This window comes from Gobio gobio, assembly GCF_949357685.1.
Source record: "Gobio gobio genome assembly, chromosome: 24".
Taxonomy (NCBI): Eukaryota; Metazoa; Chordata; class Actinopteri; order Cypriniformes; family Gobionidae; genus Gobio; species Gobio gobio.
In genome coordinates, this window is record NC_137120.1 from 35943139 (window position 1) to 35963055 (window position 19917).

The following is a 19917-nucleotide window of genomic DNA, read 5'->3' on the forward strand; positions in this document are numbered from 1 at the left end:
TTCACCCAAAAATGAAAATTCTGTCATCATTTACTCACCCTTAAGTTGTTCCAAACCTGAATGAGTTTCTTCATTCTTTGCTGAACACAAAATAAGTTAGTTTGAAGAATGTGGGTAACGAAACAGTTGATAGGCCCCTTTGACTTCCATAGTATGAAAACAGGGGCCTATCCACAGTCTGGTTATCAACATTCTTCAAAATATCTTCTTCTGTGTTCAGGAGAAGACAGAAACAACTTGAAAGTGAGTAAATGATGACAGAATTTTCATTTTTTGGGTGAACTATCCCTTTAAGTCACACTGTGAGATATAAAGTTGTACCTCTACTGTAGACATAAAGTCACATTGACAGTTGATTCGGACAAGTTATAAAGTCACCATTATGAGAAAAAAAAATCATAGGTCAGTTTAGAGTCAGAGGCCTATTATATATTACATTTAATAAATATATTTTTGTGCCATCCAGTAGCAAACCAGCTACAAAAAAAGCTTTAAAGTAGTGAGGTAAATAAGCCATGATTTGTTTACTACTATTCATGCTCCAAATGCTCCACCGGACCTTAAAAAAACAGTAGGAATTTGTAAATACCAGCAGCTCTGCTGCAAAACAAAGATGTGATTAGAAAATGGACGATTTGCTCTCTTTGACTTTTCCCCTATGCCTCTTTAAACCCAGATACGGTTTCCTGGCTGCGAGATTTTCCTAGCGTTCTGAGAGAACTGTGTGCTCGCTCAGTTGAGTGTCTGTAGTGTGATATTTGTCATAATTATGGTTGCAATTATCAGTGCAGTAAGTGGGCGGCTTGGCTGTGAGGTCTCTTTAAAACGGAGAAATGTCACAGAGGCTCTATTGTGCTCATTATGAGGCCAATCTTTGTTTGAATCACAACGGGTGGTGGCGGTGGTCGTAAAGGGTGCAAAAATGTTTTTTCTTTTGCAGTTGATTGTGCTTTATGCAAAAGCTGATGAAAATGGCATGGCATCGTTGGGAGAATCCCCATAGACCTGAAAAAAACATTATATTATATCATAAATGTATATTATTGCTGCATTAAAAGTCGGGATATAATTGTATACAAGTAACCTTTGACCTTTTCTTTAACAGGCTGAGGGTGATGTGGCGGGCCTGAACCGCAGAATTCAGCTGGTGGAGGAGGAACTGGATCGGGCTCAGGAGAGGCTGGGAACTGCACTGCAGAAACTGGAAGAGGCGGAGAAAGCAGCAGACGAGAGCGAGAGGTCAGTGGAAAACATTAATTTATGAATAATGGGGGAAGGAATGAATTGCTTTGGGTGCAAACGACATGGCTTCTGTGGACCAACACATCTTTTTCTCATTGGAAATGTGGTTGGAGAGGGTTTTACCCATGGAAACACCTTACCCCACCTTTTATTATTTGAATTCATATTTCACTGATTCTTGAGATAAGGGACAAAACATGTTTTAAAATGTAAAAATATAAAAACGAACACTACATTATTAAAATGTTGGTATTTTTGTAGACAAAAGTCTCAGATAATGAACCATGTAAGGGAACAGGTTTTTTTCTAAATATGTTTTCTAAAAAATTATATTTATTCAGTCCATAACTTAATTTGTGTCAACTCCGTCAGACACACTAAAAAGCATGCTAATTTAATTAAATCTATCCAAAAACAGTGTAAAGTCTTCAGTTATGTAATACTGGTGTTCAGTAAAGGATCGAAATCATAAAATGCATTCTTTGTTTATTTTTCGTTTGTAAAACCCAGTTTCTAAATCCCTTAACTCTCCTCCCTCCAAACATATTAAACATATACCCAATGTTCTTAGGTAATTAAGACATAATATCATGTAGTTCCATTGATGTTTTAACATTTTTACACAATAAATTGAAAAAGAATAATACATTTCTTTGAAAATTAACCTTCACCTGACGGTGTAAAATACTGATTTGACAAAGGTTGAGCTGAGGCCAAATATACAGTATATGTAAATATAATCATGAAACAGCATTAGAAGAATTCCCCATATGCATTATACAGACTTTTTGAGAGCATTTCTCAACTATCAGACATAAAATCTGATACAAAATTGAATGTTTTTCCACTTTAACCACGTGTTGTACAGTGGAGCTATTGAATTTTTTTCCTCAGTTGTAGCTGCATTAATAAACATATCAAAATGGCAAGATTTATCCCACAACTATTTACAAAAACTTGTACACTGCGATACAGAGTTGACGTGTTAAAGCTGTGACTGCAGAGACTTCAATATTGTTTCTTTAAAATATAAAAAAATCTATAACTTCCAGGACTATGTGTCCTATTGTGAGATCCACAATGAGCAGGAAATAGCAAATGCTCCTCAGAGTTAAAGCTGCCCATGACACTGCCTGATTTATTCAGAATCATAAAAAATCCTGACGGAGTTGACACAACCTTTATAGCTATTTTTTAATGGAAAATATAATTCAATATTTACTTGTTGTATTGTTTGATATCTTAAAGATCTCCGCTTTTTAATGTAACTGTGTATTTTTTAATTTGTTGCATTTTTAAACACTTTGTTTGACAGTTTTACATTGTGACCTTATGCTGAGGACAGGTTAAATTACATGCGTTTCCAAGTATACAAATTTCCCTTAGATGTAACTTTTTAAGTATTTTTATTGTGTTGACATTCTTACTTTTTAACATAAATAGGGCTTTTGTGTGTGGGACAGGTTTTATCCCTTGTCTCAAGAATCAGTGATTTATATATTACCTTTATTTATATAGCACTTTATACAATTCAGATTGTTTCAAAGCAGCTTTATAACAGGAATTTGATGCATTTCAGCTGTTGTTCAGCTTATATCAGTTCAGTGTTGATTCAGTTCTGTTGTAAAGATCATCATTTGGACTTCAGCTGAAAGAGGGGGGTTTCATGACCCTTCAAATGAGTTCATTTCATCTAGAGTTGTACGATTAATCTTTAAAATATCGCGATCTCGATTCAAACACATATAATCTCATTCCTAAATGACAGCGATTCACCTGTGTCTATTAAAGGGGTGGTTGATTAGGATTTCACTTTTTAAACTTTAGTTAAAGGGATAGTTCACCCTGAAATGAAAATGACACGTTCCCCCCCAATAATTAGAAAAGGCCAAATTGTCCCCCCCATATTTGAAATTATTGCACTGCTCTCCTACGCTCCATTCATGTTTTTACAGTGATAACAGTATGTTAGGATGACCAAAAGTTTTAAAAGTTACATATTTAGTCTGGTCTGCCTCGGGTCTAATGGCGCTCGTCAATGTCAAAATGATTGAGATGGCCAATCAAATCAAAGTAGGCGGGGTTTACGTTCTCTTTTGGCTTGTTCACAGTCTTCACACAGACGAGCGTCAATCTATCGCTTAATGTTATTATTGGGATATCTATTCTTTCCGGTGAAATCACAAAACAAAATGCACACAAACGTGTCCATGCTCTTAATATACAATCATTGAACATCTTTGATTTTAATGAAGAAAAAAAACTATATGAGGGCGGACTAGAACCTGTAACCTTTGACACGGTTTACAACAATTCTACCACCAGACCACAAAGGAATTTGAATGTTAACTGCGGATCTACTATGTATTTATGCACTAAGAATCTTGGGACTAATAATATATTTGACGCAAATTAATCCAAATATTATTTGCAAATAGTCCCAAAATGATTATTTCCCAACTAGAATTAGACCTAGAATTTCGTTCTTTATGCTTTATAAAAATAACAAAATTGCTCCCCCCGCAATGTTCAAGACATGGTTACGGCCTTGCCCTGCTGTTGTTCCAGTGCCCTTTGTCCTTCTATCTTTTTCAGACCTCAAAAGCAGAAATTTTAAATTGTCCTGCACGCACTCCTCCATATAATGGCAGTGAATAGCGACCAGGCTAAAACATTACAAAAATGATACAAAAGTAACACGTAATGATACAGTGAGACGCTCATCATAAATGGAAAGTGTTCAGGAGGCACACTATAAGGTTTTGCCAGAAAGAAACGATATTATTCATTCAAAATACTGAGCTCGGCCGTTCCTGTGAGCGCACACTCCGAGCCGCAATGTTGTCATGACAACCGGTCCACAACATTCACCTCAGGAGGTTTTTATTATTAGTATTATTTCTTATAATATACCTTATAGAAAAGACAAGAGTCGCGTTTGTTTCTATTGAGCCTGATTTCTCAAAATGGTGTGCTTATCCTGGGTAGCATGACAACAGTGCAAGTTATAGTAAGCATGAGCGCCACCGCCTGCTGACGGCTCGCACACACTCACAGGAACGCACAGAGTAACGGCCGAGCTCAGTATTTTGACTGAATCATATGGTTTCTTTCTGGCAAAACCTTATAGTATGCCTCCTGGACACTTTCCATATATGGCTCGCATCTCACTGTATCATTGCGACAACAAACGACTGGTAGGGACTACACAAGCTTCATCCCGGGTTAGTGACATCACTAACCCTGAAATTTACATAAACCCAGGAACACGCAACAAAGGGGGTGAGATTATCATGACCGAATATGCTAATCGATGACTTGAAGATAGTTAAAGGGTTAGTTCACCCAAAAATGAAAATTATGTCAATAATTACTCACCCTCATGTCGTTCGACACCCGTAAGACCTTGTGAAGATATTTTTGTTGAAAGCTGATGGCTGAGAAAGGCTTCAGATAGGCCTCCATTGGCATTCAGTACATTTACACTCCCAAGACCCATAAAAGGCACTTAAAACATCGTTACAAAGTCCATCTCACCACAGTGGCTCTACAATAATTTTACGATGCGACGACAATAGTTTTTGTGCGAAAAAAAAAAATTAAATTAACACCTTTATCCAACTTGTTCTTGTCTTCCGTGTGTGCCTCCACGACGCATGCGCGAGAATATGAAGCAGATTCGGTGTTCGGACACATGATCCAGAAGCGATTTGTTTACAAGCAGAGGAAGACGCGCGTATCTAAGCTGTTGGATTCTACATTGATCGTGCTTTAGGTCTCGGCGTAGTTCTCAAAATGGGGCTAAAGTGCGCATTTCATGGATTCCCGAACGCCGGATCTGCGTCATATTCTCGCGCATGCGTCGTGGAGGCACACACGGAAGACAAGAACAAGTTGGATAAAGGTGTTATTTAGATTTTTTTTTGCGCACAAAAACTATTGTCATCGCTTCGTAAAATTATTGTAGAGCCACTGTGGTGAGATGGACTTTGTAACGACGTTTTAAGTGCCTTTTATGGGTCTTGGGAGTGTAAATGTACTGAATGCCAATGGAGGCCTATCTGAGGCCTTTCTCAGCCATCAGCTTTCAACAAAAATATCTTCATTTGTGTTCCGAAGATGAACGGAGGTCTTACGGGTGTCAAACGACATGAGGGTGAGTAATTAATGACAGAATTTTCATTTTTGGGTGAACTAACCCTTTAACTCAACATCAACTACATAAATTCATCAACTAACCATTCATAAACATCCTGTTGCATTCTACATGTTGTCAACTCTTCTTGAGTCTCTCCATCATTGCCCAAATCCAGTTTGAACATAAAAGACTGAACCGTTTCATTGCCTGTCTGCATGAGGTTATCAGAGCTGCTAACTAAGCTGCTGTTCTCGAAACTCCGCCCCATGAGCAGCAGCTCATTTGCATTTAAATAGAAACACAAAAACGCCATGCTTTTGCTCACCCTTAAAAAGTGACAATTTTTTACATGTTTTTAAAAATGATCAGTGGGGTATTTTGAGATGATATATTGATATTTATGATTTGTTGTAGTGAATTACTTCACTCAAATGGTTCATTTCAGTGAACTTGTTCAAAAATATTGATATTGAACTGGTTCAAAAACTGGATTTGATTCGTTTGGCTAGTTCATTTTAGTGAATCACTTCATTCAGATGACACAAACTAGCTGAAAATAGTATGAATGTAATCTGGACGTACTACATTCGCCATGTTTTCATTATCATGTGACCTACCAGCGTCAGTTGTGTCGCTTCACTGCCAGTCACAATCCTCTCCTGTGACCTCATGGGATAGTAAAGTGTCCATCGAATGCACACTTCAGAATCTCGCCAGAAGTAGTAGGTCATCCGGGTACTTTAGTACTGTGAATTCGGACATACTACTCATGTCACATACTGTTTTCCGCCCACTACATAGTAGGGAAGTATGGGATTTGGGATGCAGTCCTAACCTCTTGTTTCACCTCCAGAGGCATGAAGGTAATTGAGAACCGCGCCATGAAGGACGAAGAGAAGATGGAGATCCAGGAGATGCAGCTGAAAGAGGCCAAACACATCGCAGAGGAGGCCGACCGCAAATACGAAGAGGTGAGGTACAAGCGCCTAGAGGAACACCACTTCCAGATGTTTGACATTTGAAGCTCTTCGTTTGAACGCCATCTTTGCTACAGGTGGCCCGTAAACTGGTGATCCTCGAGGGTGAGCTGGAGCGAGCCGAGGAGAGAGCCGAAGTTGCTGAATGGTATTGTCCACCTATTCTCACACTTTAAATGGACTAAAAATGTGAATGTTTGTTGCTTGATGAGTTAAAACATTGTTTTCTGCTCAAATACCTCCAGCAAAGCTAGTGATTTGGAGGAGGAATTGAAAAACGTTACCAACAACCTTAAATCCCTAGAGGCTCAGGCAGAGAAAGTAAGTCGACATCTATCTTTTATCTGTTTATATTCATAATCACAATTTCAGAGCTCTATAATAATCATCACTCAACTTCAGAGCCTGATAATCGCCTTGGAACTGAAACATGGTAATTTATGGGCTTAAGACACGGTTCTCACAACACAACAGCGCTGAGAGCGATACGAAGTTTATTCAGTGTTGGCAGAAAGTGGAATGGATTTGCTGTATCTGTCTTTGTTTGCATGTTTCAGTACTCAGAAAAAGAAGACAAGTATGAAGAGGAAATCAAAGTCCTTAGTGACAAGCTGAAGGAGGTAAAGAAGTCCATAAATGAGACAAGGTCAAAGATAAGCTGCCCTTTCTCAAACCCAATGGCTTTTTCAACTCCTTCAACTTCCTTATTGTGTTTATCAGGCTGAGACCCGTGCAGAGTTTGCCGAGAGATCTGTGACCAAACTGGAGAAATCTATCGATGACCTCGAAGGTATGAACACATTCATTAGAGAGTTCCTTTTAGTGAATCACTTCATTCAGATCACACAAACTAGCTTCAAAACTAGATTTGATCGGTCTGGGTGGATAATTTTAGAGAATTGCTTCATTCTGATGGAATGAACTGGTTCAAAAACTAGATTTGATTGGTTTTGAGAGTTCATTTTAGTGAATCACTTCATTCAGATGACACAAACTAGTTCAAAAACTAGATTTGATTCGTTTGGAGAGTTCCTTTTAGTGAATCACTTCATTCAGATGACACAAACTAGCTCCAAAACTAGATTTGATTCGTTTGGAGAGTTAATTTTAGTGAATCACTTCATTCAGATGACACAAACTAGCTCCAAAACTAGATTTGATTCGTTTGGAGAGTTAATTTTAGTGAATCACTTCATTCAGATCACACAAACTAGCTCCAAAACTAGATTTGATTGGTTTGGGTGGATAATTTTAGAGAATTGCTTTGTTCTGATGGAATGAACTGGTTCAAAAACTAGATTTGATTGGTTTTGAGAGTTTATTTTAGTGAATCACTTCTTTCAGATGACACAAACTAGCTCCAAAACTAGATTTGATTGGTCTGGGTGGATAATTTTAGAGAATTGCTTCGTTCTGATGGAATGAACTGGTTCAAAAACTAGATTTGATTGGTTTTGAGAGTTCATTTTAGTGAATCACTTCATTCAGATGACACAAACTAGCTCCAAAACTAGATTTGATTGGTTTTGAGAGTTTATTTTAGTGAATCACTTCTTTCAGATGACACAAACTAGCTCCAAAACTAGATTTGATTGGTCTGGGTGGATAATTTTAGAGAATTGCTTCGTTCTGATGGAATGAACTGGTTCAAAAACTAGATTTGATTGGTTTTGAGAGTTCATTTTAGTGAATCACTTCATTCAGATGACACAAACTAGCTCCAAAACTAGATTTGATTCGTTTGGAGAGTTAATTTTAGTGAATCACTTCATTCAGATGACACAAACTAGCTCCAAAACTAGATTTGATTGGTTTGGGTGGATCATTTTAGAGAATTGCTTCGTTCTGATGGAATGAACTGGTTCAAAAACTAGATTTGATTGGTTTTGAGAGTTCATTTTAGTGAATCACTTCATTCAGATGACACAAACTAGCTCCAAAACTAGATTTGATTCGTTTGGGGCTTTGTTCTGATGGAATTAACTGGTTCAAACTAGTTTGCTGAATCATGAATCATCATTCATTCAATACATGGATTTTTGTCTTCGACTTTGATGCTGTCATCCTAATAGAAAAGACATACTTTGATACTGAAAATCATTTAAAAGATCATTTCTTCTTAAATAGATCTAATATACTTAGCTATTTTTTCTTAGTAACCTATGGTGTAGTTTTTCAAAAAGGTAATTTATGCAACACTACAGACTAAACTATTTTTATGAAGGTAAGGAAGCGGCTAAATGAACTTTTCACCTTCAGAAATGAGCAGTGGTGAAGCGCCACACATCGAAAAGTCCTGAGTGGATGGGGTTTTACAGGTCACAGGCGGGTCATCCTCCCAGTCTATATAAAGCCATAAAATCTTTGAAACACACAACACCATATTGTTTTAGAGCCATTTCATCAGAGTTCCAGCAGGCTCATGTTTCAAATGCTTGAACCCTTTACTGGAAGATGATATATTCAACTCAGTATATTTTAAACAAGCCCGGTTTTGCTTCTGTCCCAAGAGAAATGAAGTATGTCTGTTTCCTACAGCGCCGGTCAGCTCTTTACGAGGCCGAACTCTGCATTTGCTTAATAAAGTAGCATATGTGACTAGTAAAAGTAACTAGGGAGCATATCTTCTTTTGGCTGGATGGAAATTTTACAGTCATTGTTGATTTGCTTATAAATGGTCACCTCTATGAGCGCATTGTTTAGCCTTCATACATCCATTAACTTCTTGTCTTCTCTTTTTCATTTGGTTTCTGTCCATTGCTGCTTCTCATCCTTCGCTTTCCTGCTTTTCCCGCCGATCTTCAGATGAACTCTATGCTCAGAAGCTGAAGTATAAAGCCATCTCTGAGGAGCTGGACCATGCTCTCAATGACATGACCTCCCTGTAGATCCATCTCTGTCCCGCTCTGTTGCTTCTCCTGCTATCTCAAATTTCTTGCCACTTTCTTCATGTTTAGTTCATTTTCTTCAGTGCGTCTTCACTATTCTCAATAAAGCACCCTTGTTTCATTTCAAACTCTCATTCTTCTGTTTTCATTGTTAATGATTCATTATGAAGATGGGTTCTTACGTTCATGAAAAACATGGAAATATCAGGGCATTTTATTATTCGTTTTTTTAGACTTAGCAACGTCTTGACTCAAATACGTTGACAAATCTAACAGTCCAATTTGATGAACAATTGCTCCACATTTTATGGATTTTGTAGAAGTTATAAATCATGCCTATTTTTGTTTGTCCTACGGAGTTTGGGAGAAACAGCTGAATGATTCATTAGTGAATCTGTTATGAAAAAATAGAATTTTTAAAAATGATTATCCATTAATAATAATAATACGTTTATTTTATAAAGCGCCTTTTTCCAAACTCTTCACAATATTATACAAATAGACAACAGATAAAAGAGAATGAATCATTAATCATGAATGACTGGAAAGGTCATTGAAATTAATTCAGTCAAAAAGTGTCAGAACTTCTGAGAAATTTAGGAATTTTACACAAAATATGCTCAATAAAATGCAGTTTAAATAAATAATACAAATAAAAACATTAATTTAACTTAGAAGAAAATATATATGTCATATAATATCTTCTGGGGAGCATACATTATATATTATACATTTATTAAATATATTAAATAAATAAAAATGCGTTAAATTAATTATATATCATATTTTTAAATCTTTTTTTCTACAATCTTCTCTCTTATATTCTGATATCCACAAAGGTGAGGTTACATTTAAATTTGTTTGATTTTACGCACGCTTTTACCTGTATTTGTATCTATATTTAAAAAAATATGTAATACATTTCTAATCTTCACGGTTGAAAGACGCTTCTTTAATCAGACACATAAATGCAATTGTAATCTAATATTTTTACTGACACACTGACCAAGTATTGGTATTTTTTTCTTATACACTGTGTGGTTGTAGATGTAAGTGCACTAAATAGGGCACTAAACTGTATTTTCATATAGTATACATACTTGGCTATTAAAAAGTCATAGCATCTGACTAATTATTTGTTCTTTTTACAGAAAAATTATCTACTGCAAAAGAAGAAAACCTCGGAATGCATCAAGTGCTGGATCAGACACTTCAGGAGCTGAACAGCTTATAAGAAAGACGATGAGAGAGAACGACGTCCATTTTTACAACATTCCACAAATACTCTACTTAATTCCAAACTCGCTAGCTATTGAGCCCTATTTTCTCACAGAAAAAAAAAATAATTTAATTTTTTTGTCTGAGGTATTTCTTTTGCTCTATTATCCAAGTTGGCTCGACATCTCTGCTTTCAAACGTTAGCCAAACAACCTGAGGTGCTAATTCTCCCACTGAAACAACGTTATAAGTAGCTTCATAAATGACATAGCACATGAAAAGTGAATATGCTAATGTGCTCAGCAGAAATTCACTTGGAAGTTTTGATATTAATGTATCCCGGTCAAATGAAGACGTTTATGAGGTTTTTTTTCTTTCTTCAATGCAGTGTTTCTCATAAGTACATCATGATCTCCATCCACTGGCCACATGATGTACTGCAGTACATTACTCCATTCATAATATGTTAGACATAAACCATATGACATGGTATATGTCAAAGTGCCTGGGTATTTTTGTGGAACCACAACGAAATGGGACCAAAGACCAAAGAAATATTAGCTCTTCCCTAGACATTTCTGTGAATGCGTTGCTTTTTCTGTCAAATGTCTATTTCAAAATGCCTCAAACGTTTCTTTTCCATTTTCTGTGTAATAAATTTTTATAAAAAGTCTGTTTGTGGGGTTGATGTTTGGTTATTTTCTAGAACAGACCGATTAGACGAACATTTTATGGATTTATTATTTTTTTATTATAAATTATGCCTATTTTGATTTCTCCTACGAAAAATAAAGTGGCACTTTCACTAAATGAGTATCATTATATCACCACCAGACACAAAACTAAGAACAATGACATTTATCGTCCAGACCTGTCCATATTAACGTGAATCTAAGGATCCCAGCTTTGCTCATACATATTAATTACGTTATGTAGAAAAAATGTCAAAAATTAAGCGAGCAGGACAGCTAGCGGGAAGTCTTGTCTAATGAATATTAATTAGTTTACGTGACGTTAGTCGAGCAGGTCTACCTGATTTGCTGAATGGTAAGTCGAGCTCATGAATATTAATTATATTGTCGCTCCAGGAAGGTAAACAGGGCGTAATTAATATTCATTATATCAAGTCGTACGCCACAGTAGTTTGTCCCACACAAAAATCAACTTTACTCGTCTGTAAACTGATTATATGTTTTCACCAGAGACTTAAAATAAAGAGAGATTTCATATAGTTAAAGGTCTGAAATTGTATCGACTACCCTTTTTTTTTTTTTTTTAACCACACCCCACAACAGTTTTAAACAGGTGAGGTCACGTCAACTGTCGTCACGTCGTCACTGTACCGTGTGCTTCGGCAGGTGAGTGCGTTATGAAAACATTGCATTTTAACTAAGTTATGTATTATTGATTGTAATAGTGACAAGACTTTTAAGTAACACATTTTATTTGAAATATATGTTACTGACAAGGCTGTACTATTGAAATATATGTAAATAAGTGCGCTGAGAGAAATGGAACTTACTTTTTTATTTGTAAAATTCACTTTAAACAATTTATTTAGGCTAATCGTCAGGAACCACGAGTTTGTGAGTCGTTACGACGAAAAATTGTAAATCGTTAAGCTAATCGATATTGTGTGACCTTGTACAATCCTATAGCCTACGTGATGTGTTCAGATTTAATTTAATTTACTTTTAACAGTTAATTCTTCATTTTATTATTAATATTATTTACATTTTCAGCCTATTTTCACACTTTTTTTATTCAAAAAATCTCTGAACAGTTTAATTTTAAAATATAATTTCAATTAATTGATTCAAAACATGTTCATCATAGAAGTGATTCATACAAGTCATTGTCTGAATGAATTGTACCTTAATGTATTTTTAAGCATTTAAATACTTCAGAACAGTGTAATTGACCTACATTGTACATTTTTCCATAACATGTTTTGTTCCGTTAGGACACACTGGATGTCATGGCTGTGCCTTTATCGCATGACAATGATTCAGCGTTCGACTGGTTCACAGAATTCCAGCGCAGCTGCATTTTGAAGAATGGAGTTGTTCCAGAGTGGTTCCACGGCGTAATATCCAGGAAGTAATGGACCGAACACTGTATTATGTCACAAAAATAAGCAGGCAGACTGTGTAATATGTGCTTGAATGCTCAGACTATGTCTTATCGTGAAAACGATGATGTAAAAGGGCAGAAAATCAGGTTCTTGATAACATAATTCTGCATTGTAGGGCCGCGGAGGATGTGTTGAAGTGCAAGCCTCCTGGTTACTTCCTCATTCGTGTTGGCGAGAGCAGAGTGGGTTATACATTATCTTATCGGTAAGTCTGCGTCAATGTGGCCTTTGTTTACAGTCCTTACTATAAGGAAGTATGAATGCACCATTGCTGTATACAAATGAGTCCACTAATCAAACATCTCTTCACAAAAGGTCATCTATAAATATCTTTCTCCTAGAGCTGAAGATCGCTGCAGACACTTCATGATTGACGTTTTGCCAGATAACCAGTTTACTATAGTGGGAGAAAATACACAATATCTTTCCCTCCATGACTTGGTGGCCTTCCACCGCAGAAATCCCATTTTACCCTACAACGAACTGCTGACTGTGGCTTGTGATCAGGTATAGAGTTACACCACAAACGGATGGAACGGTTATAGTCATCCGATAAGATTGAGCAGACAGAAGTCAATCAGTCTAGTTAGATCTGGTTGGCAAACATGGACCACTACCAAACCAGCTCTCATGTTACAGTAACCAGCTTGATCGCCCTTAAAGGATTAGTTCACTTTTAAATAAACCTTTGCTGATAATTGACTCACCCCCATGTCATCCAAGATGTCCATGTCTTTCTTTCTGAAGTCGAAAAGAAATTAAGGTTTTGGATGAAAACATTCCAGGGTTTTTCTCCATATAATGGACTTCAATGGGCCCCAAACGGTTCAAGGTCTAAATGACAGTTTCAGTGCAGCTTCAAAGGGCTTTAAACGATACCAGACGATGAATAAGGGTCTTATCTAGCGAAACGATCATAGTATTTATGCTATTATTTTACCTCAGACGAGCGGGATCATCTCTGAGCTCCGCCATAACTTCCGCTAAGTGAGGTCAAATTAGATCATAGATATATCGATAGTAGATGATCCGTGCAGTCGCTAATGAGGCATCTACGTATACATCTATGACCGGAATCTAATTTGACCTCACTTGCCGGAAGTTATGGCGGAGCTCAGAGATGATCACGCTCGTCTGAAAAGAGATAAAATAATAGCATAAATACTGTTCGGTTTCTCGCAGAAACTGATCGTTTCGCTAGATAAGACCCTTATTCATCGTCTGGTATCGTTTAAAGCCCTTTGAAGCTGCACTGAAACTGTCATTTAGACCTTGAACCGTTTGGAGCCCATTGAAGTCCATTATATGGAGAAAAATCCTGGAATGTTTTCATAATAGTTAATTTCTTTTCGACTGCAGAAAGAAAGACATGGACGTCTTGGATGACATGGGGGTGAGTAAATTATCAGCAAACGTTTATTTAAAAGTGATCTAATCCTTTAAAGGGATCGTTCCAAAAGTGAAAATTCTGTCATTAATTTCTCCCCCTCATGTCGTTCAAGACTTTTGTTCATCTTCAGAACACAAATGAAGATCTTTTTGATGAAATCTGAGAACTTTCTGTCCCTCCATTGACAACTACGCAACCAACACTTTGACTCTTCAAAAAGTTCATACAGAGATCGTAAAAGTAATCCATACGAATTGAGCGGTTTAGTCAAATATTTCTGAATTTAGGATTTTATTTGCATATAAACATTCATCAACTCACACATCAGTTGTGGTAAACGGAAGCTCAAGCATGTTTGCTTGACATGCAAGAACCAATGAGGTTCATTCTTGTGTTACGCAGCACGTTTGAGCTTCCACAAGAACCAATGAGGTTCATTCTTGTGTTGCGCAATACGTTTGAGCTTCCACAAGAACCAATGAGGTTCATTCTCGTGTTGTGCTGCACGTTTGAGCTTCCACAAGAACCAATGAGGTTCATTCTCATGTTACGCAGCACGTTTGAGCTTCCACAAGAACCAATGAGGTTCATTCTCATGTTACGCCGCACGTTTGAGCTTCCACAAGAACCAATGAGGTTCATTCTCGTGTTGTGCAACACGTTTGAGCTTCCACAAGAACCAATGAGGTTCATTCTCGTGTTGTGCAGCACGTTTGAGCTTCCACAAGAACCAATGAGGTTCATTCTCGTGTTGTGCTGCACGTTTGAGCTTCCACAAGAACCAATGAGGTTCATTCTCGTGTTGTGCAGCACGTTTGAGCTTCCACAAGAACCAATGAGGTTCATTCTCTTGTTGCGCAACACGTTTGAGCTTCCACAAGAACCAATGAGGTTCATTCTCGTGTTGTGCAGCACGTTTGAGCTTCCACAAGAACCAATGAGGTTCATTCTCGTGTTATGTAGCACGTTTGAGCTTCCACAAGAACCAATGAGGTTCATTCTCGTGTTTTTACGCAGCACGTTTGAGCTTCCACAAGAACCAATGAGGTTCATTCTCTTGTTGCGCAACACGTTTGAGCTTCCACAAGAACCAATGAGGTTCATTCTCGTGTTGTGCAGCACGTTTGAGCTTCCACAAGAACCAATGAGGTTCATTCTCGTGTTATGTAGCACGTTTGAGCTTCCACAAGAACCAATGAGGTTCATTCTCGTGTTTTTACGCAGCACGTTTGAGCTTCCACAAGAACCAATGAGGTTCATTCTCTTGTTGCGCAACACGTAAGAGCTTCCACAAGAACCAATGAGGTTCATTCTCGTGTTTTTACGCAGCACGTTTGAGCTTCCACAAGAACCAATGAGGTTCATTCTCGTGTTGCGCAGCGCGTTTGAGCTTCCACAAGAACCAATGAGGTTCATTCTCATGTTACGCAGCACGTTTGAGCTTCCACAAGAACCAATGAGGTTCATTCTCGTGTTGCGCAACACGTAAGAGCTTCCACAAGAACCAATGAGGTTCATTCTCGTGTTTTTACGCAGCACATTTGAGTTTCCGCAAGAACCAATGACGTTCATTCTTGTGTTACGCTAGAGGTTTGCTCTCAGATATCATCAAAAAGATCTTAATTTGTGTTCCGAAGATGAATGAAAGTCTTACAGGTTTTGAACGACATGAGGGGGAGTAAATGATGACAGAATTTTCATTTTTGGGTGAACTATCCTTTAAGTTGATGTGACTTTCCCAGCAGGAACATAAAAATAATATGAAAACATTTATTTTTAATATACATTTTGTCTATTAAAGGATAATGATTTTTACTCTTTGAATAGATTTTTTAAAAATAATTTAATGTTATTTATTAATATGTGTGTATACGTTTTGCACACTTTTTCATAGTTAAATAGTAAAAAATTGTTGTTTACCCCATCAACAACATGATAGATAAAGGAGACGGTGTTTATTTCCACCATCAACAAGAATCATGATCTTTGTTTATCTGTCCATAACCCTTGATTCATTTGTGTGCAGGGGGACCAAAATAACTACGCCGAGTTGTTTTTTCCTCAAAAGAAAGACGTAAACCCTGGACAGGTTGAATGGATCAATTCTTCAGCACAAGCACATGCGCCTCATTCAGATGTCCTGGAACACAACGCGACTTCCCCGCTCCAAAAAGAATCGCCTGTGCTACCTTCAAGTCCTTCTGCGAGACTGTATCCAAGCTTGGAGACGGAATTGAACACTTTGAATCTACCGAGCACGGTAATACAACATCAACAGACTATCAAGATAGGGTACATTATCAGGGTTTCCGCTGGGTCTTAAAAAGTCTAGAATTTCAAAAGCAACATTTTAGGCCTTAAAAAGTCTTAAATGCGTGGAATTATTATGTCCTAGGTCTCAAATAATTTTAAACAGGTCTTAATTTTCCTACGTCCATGTAACGCTACCTCTAATGCTCATTGAAATGCTCCCGCAGCGCTTTTAGAATGTTTTGTTTTTTAATTCCGTGGTGTTGTAGTTCTTTCTTTCGCTAGTCCAAATATAATTCACTGTATTACGACTACAAATGAGACCAATATGTAACTTATATTGCAGCTAATCAGCTTTCGTGTTATTGGCGCAAGTCTCTTTCGGATTGTACCACAGACACATAAAATGGATTTTATTCTTCAGCTAATTCCTCCAGTTTTTCGCATTTCCGCGATTACTAAATACAATGAAAACTCAACAATGCTTTTTTTGAGATCCTGCATAATTTGTCATTTCACTGTAAAATAATGGCAAGATACCGAAATTAACAAGATTTATGCATTTGATTTGTTTTATTGTCATGTGTGACTATTGTGCATCTAATATAATGCATAATATAGTAAATGTGGTATCCTAATTATGCAAATTTCTGGAAATTACCTCCACAAATTCAGTCATTTTGATCTCAAAAATCACAAAAAAATACTGCGAAATTCTGGTGGGATTAAGCTGGGAAGTACAAGTTTATCGATACAAGTTTATCGATTTGTTCAATTTGAATGAATGTATTTACTTTGAAAGTAATTTTGTGACTGGATTTCCTTTAAATAGGTCTTAAATTTTATTCGTAATGGTCTTAAAAAGGTCTTAAAAAGTCTTAAATTTGACTTGGTGAAACCTGCAGAAACCCTGATTATATAATTTATTTGAGGTTAAAATGACAGTATATTTTATTTATAATAAATGTGAATTATATAACAGGTCGTCCAGCTAGTGCATTTTCACGTCCATGTTCAGTTAACAGGCTAATAATACTTTTTTTTTAATTTCAGGAGCAGACAGCAAAGCCTGTTCCAAAGCCTAGAACGGTATTTACTTCCACAACTGATGACACTCCACCACAGTTACCGCCCAGAATGTGCTTGCCAAGTCGCCCGCAAGCAACCCCGGAGGCCGACAGATCGCAAGGGTTGACGCCTGTAAACCCTGACAGAGTCGCAGCCAACTCCCCTGTTAAAGGCCATACCCAACAGAAAACCCAACCACAGTTGAAACCTGTGATCTTGAGCCTGGCGCAAATTAAGAAAAAGCTTAAAAAGAAACAATCCGTGGACAACACGTATGAGGAGATCACTAACAATGCGTGTCAGGAGGATGCTTTGGAGAGCAGTACCATAAACCCTAAACAACTGGAGGAAAATGAATATCAGGAGTTAACTGAACGTCGGTCATCTGACGGTATTCCCAACTTTGCAGATAGAGAATTACCATTTGAGTACCTAAATCCACCTCCTTTTGCACCTGGTTACTAGATAAAAACTTAAAGATGGGTGGTTGTACTTGAAGTTTTATTGCCTTTGAATAGTGTGACAACATTTCTCTTTGTTGTGATGTTCTTTTTCACCGTGCATTTCATTGTCTGACACAACACGAGGTTTGTCATCTGGAAAAACCTGTTTGACACGGTCAAATATTTTTAATATAACAATGAACATGTGTTGTGCCCATAGGCATGCATTTCAATATAGCATACTTCCAGATTTTACTTCCTAAAATCTAGTTCTGTACATATTGGGATATAATAAACACTGTAAATATTTGCTTATTACTGTCAATAAATGTACAAACAATCTACATTTTTTTTTTTTAAATCTAAGTACCTTGAAATACCATGTTGTGCAGGATTATGATTATTTTTCTGGTTTAAGCTTGTTTATTATGGTTCACCTGGTGTTCCAGTCAAACCCTCAGGTGGTTTACATTGTGACAGATGCACAAAACCCCTCTAAAACCATCTAACTAGACCAAGTATCATAAGTGTCTTAATTTTCATTGTAATTATGTATCCGAATTGTAATTATGTATCCGAATGGTCTCAGAATATCGACTTAATTAAACGTTCATCTCGTTGGAAGTGCAGCCACTTGTAATGTAACCCATCGGCAAGTATCATGTGTCGCGCGCTCAAGAGCACGCGCTTGAGGAAGCATTGTGCTCGCGATGTTTTGGTGCTGACAGCCGTCAAATAAGTCAAGAAACCAGATATTAATTGGTTGGTAATTTATTAAACATTGTTATCATAGATATTAAGTGAGTGGGTTTGTTTGTGTTGTGTGAGAGGGAGCGAGAAAAAGCTAGCGCGTGAGCGTGCGCGCGCGCCGTCTCTCGAATGCCCCTGGGTCGTCGCGGTTGCCTAGTTGCGCGGTGTTTAACTACTATAACAGCTCACTTCAACCACAAAAACAAACCGATGAGGAACACGTGTTTATTTGAAGAGGGTCGTCGGCCTTTGTCATGTATATTATGTTGTGAATAGACCATCTGGAGTACCAGCTATCTCATCTCATCTTAATTGCAGTTAATTTAAGGAGGACTTCATTTCCGCGTAATGTGTGGCTTTCGACTTTGACAGGTGCAAATTTACGACAGGCAGTTTTTTCGCGTCGTCATGGTAACCATAAAAGTGTACTCAGAAGAAGTCGCGCGCTGTGTAAATAAGCGTTTATAAAGTCATGAAATTAGCTGAATAAGAAGAGTAATTCAGTCATGTGGGGAAGGGATTCTTGCAAAAGAAATGGACATGGAATCCAGGAATGGTCCGATGAGTGTAAATATGAGGGGGAGTTCGTAAACAACCTGAAGCATGGCACTGGCGTCTTCACATGGGCAAACGGAGAGGTATGTTTCACTTCATATGTAACAGACACCATACTAAGGTCTATTGGTTCTAAGATAAAGTTCAAGGGGCGAAATGAACACTGTAGCATTATAAAACGTAACATATCATGAATAACCTGTCATGAAAAATGTTAGTATTCCACTTTAAAATGCGTATTTTGGTCAACCGTGTCATCATTTCGACAGTCTACTGAATATTCAGTTCATTTAAATATATATTTTTATTTATTTACTAATTTCAAATACTAAGTTTGATCATTATTTGTCTGTTTAATTTTGTCTTTAATTTTTCCATTCATTTATTTTCAATTACCTAGCAATACAAATATTTTTTTATTAGGCTTACTAGAAAATTGCTAGATAAATAAATGGGAATGGGAAGAAAAAAAACAGCTCAGATAATGTGTATTTGAAGGTGAAAAGGATTTTATTTATTTATTTTCAGGCCTTTTTCATACTCTATTCTTAATTGTCATCCATTTATTTTCAGTTTTCTACCAATGAACATGAAATAATAATGTATATGCTAGAAAATCAAGAAAAAAATATGTATTTATTTCCAGACCCTTTTTGTAACATATTCGTGGAAAGTGTCAGAAATGTTCCCTTTGTTTTTATTTTTTTATTTTTTTTATTTTGAATAATGAAGTTGGCTTGAAAAAGTATAGCCAGAAAGTTTGAAATAGTTTGAAAAGTTTGAAATAGTTTAAAGTTTGAAACAGTTTGAAAAGTTTAAAGTTTGAAATAGTTTGAGTTTTAGTTAGTAGTTTAGACCTGCTAT

At 37.0% G+C, this 19917-nt stretch overlaps 3 protein-coding genes across 6 annotated transcripts in view; all 3 read left to right on the plus strand.

Moving 5' to 3' along the window:
* tpm4a (tropomyosin 4a) overlaps positions 1–10479 on the plus strand; it is a gene marked incomplete at its 3' end in the record, with an annotated part of 24248 nt that extends 13769 nt beyond the window's left edge. For 2 of the 3 annotated variants that reach the window (XM_079808615.1, XM_079808616.1), the window contains 7 exons: positions 1106–1239; positions 6234–6351; positions 6435–6505; positions 6603–6678; positions 6915–6977; positions 7078–7147; positions 10397–10479. In XM_079808615.1, coding sequence (XP_079664741.1) covers positions 1106–1239; positions 6234–6351; positions 6435–6505; positions 6603–6678; positions 6915–6977; positions 7078–7147; positions 10397–10479 — 615 coding nt within the window. Of the gene's footprint in view, positions 1–1105; positions 1240–6233; positions 6352–6434; positions 6506–6602; positions 6679–6914; positions 6978–7077; positions 7148–9162; positions 9374–10396 lie in introns of those variants that run through there. The other variant, XM_079808614.1, reaches the window with a different exon arrangement.
* Positions 10075–18543, plus strand: hsh2d (hematopoietic SH2 domain containing). Of its 2 annotated transcripts, XM_079808613.1 has the most exons (6): positions 10999–11821; positions 12427–12563; positions 12713–12802; positions 12939–13104; positions 16014–16247; positions 17291–18543. In XM_079808613.1, the coding sequence occupies exons 2-6, from the start codon at positions 12442–12444 to the stop codon at positions 17768–17770; spliced, it is 1092 nt and encodes a 363-aa protein (XP_079664739.1). In that variant the 5' UTR covers positions 10999–11821; positions 12427–12441; the 3' UTR covers positions 17771–18543. The 2 variants fall into 2 exon arrangements, with proteins under 2 accessions (XP_079664738.1, XP_079664739.1); XM_079808612.1 differs by having other exon boundaries at positions 10075–12563; positions 17291–18541.
* Positions 18431–19917, plus strand: part of ankmy1 (ankyrin repeat and MYND domain containing 1) — a 20442-nt gene continuing 18955 nt past the window's right edge. The window contains exon 1 of the mRNA XM_079808611.1: positions 18431–19136. Coding sequence (XP_079664737.1) covers positions 19005–19136 — 132 coding nt within the window. The 5' untranslated portion in view covers positions 18431–19004. The remainder of the gene's footprint in view (positions 19137–19917) is intronic.

Excerpts from the sequence above, each read along its gene's own strand:
- hsh2d (XM_079808612.1), top strand. The coding sequence starts at position 12,442 with ATGGCTGTGCCTTTATCGCATGACAATGATTCAGCGTTCGACTGGTTC. Across the intron at positions 12,803-12,938 it reads GGTTATACATTATCTTATCG|AGCTGAAGATCGCTGCAGAC; the intron begins GTAAGTCTGCGT and ends TCTTTCTCCTAG. Across the intron at positions 13,105-16,013 it reads TGACTGTGGCTTGTGATCAG|GGGGACCAAAATAACTACGC; the intron begins GTATAGAGTTAC and ends ATTTGTGTGCAG.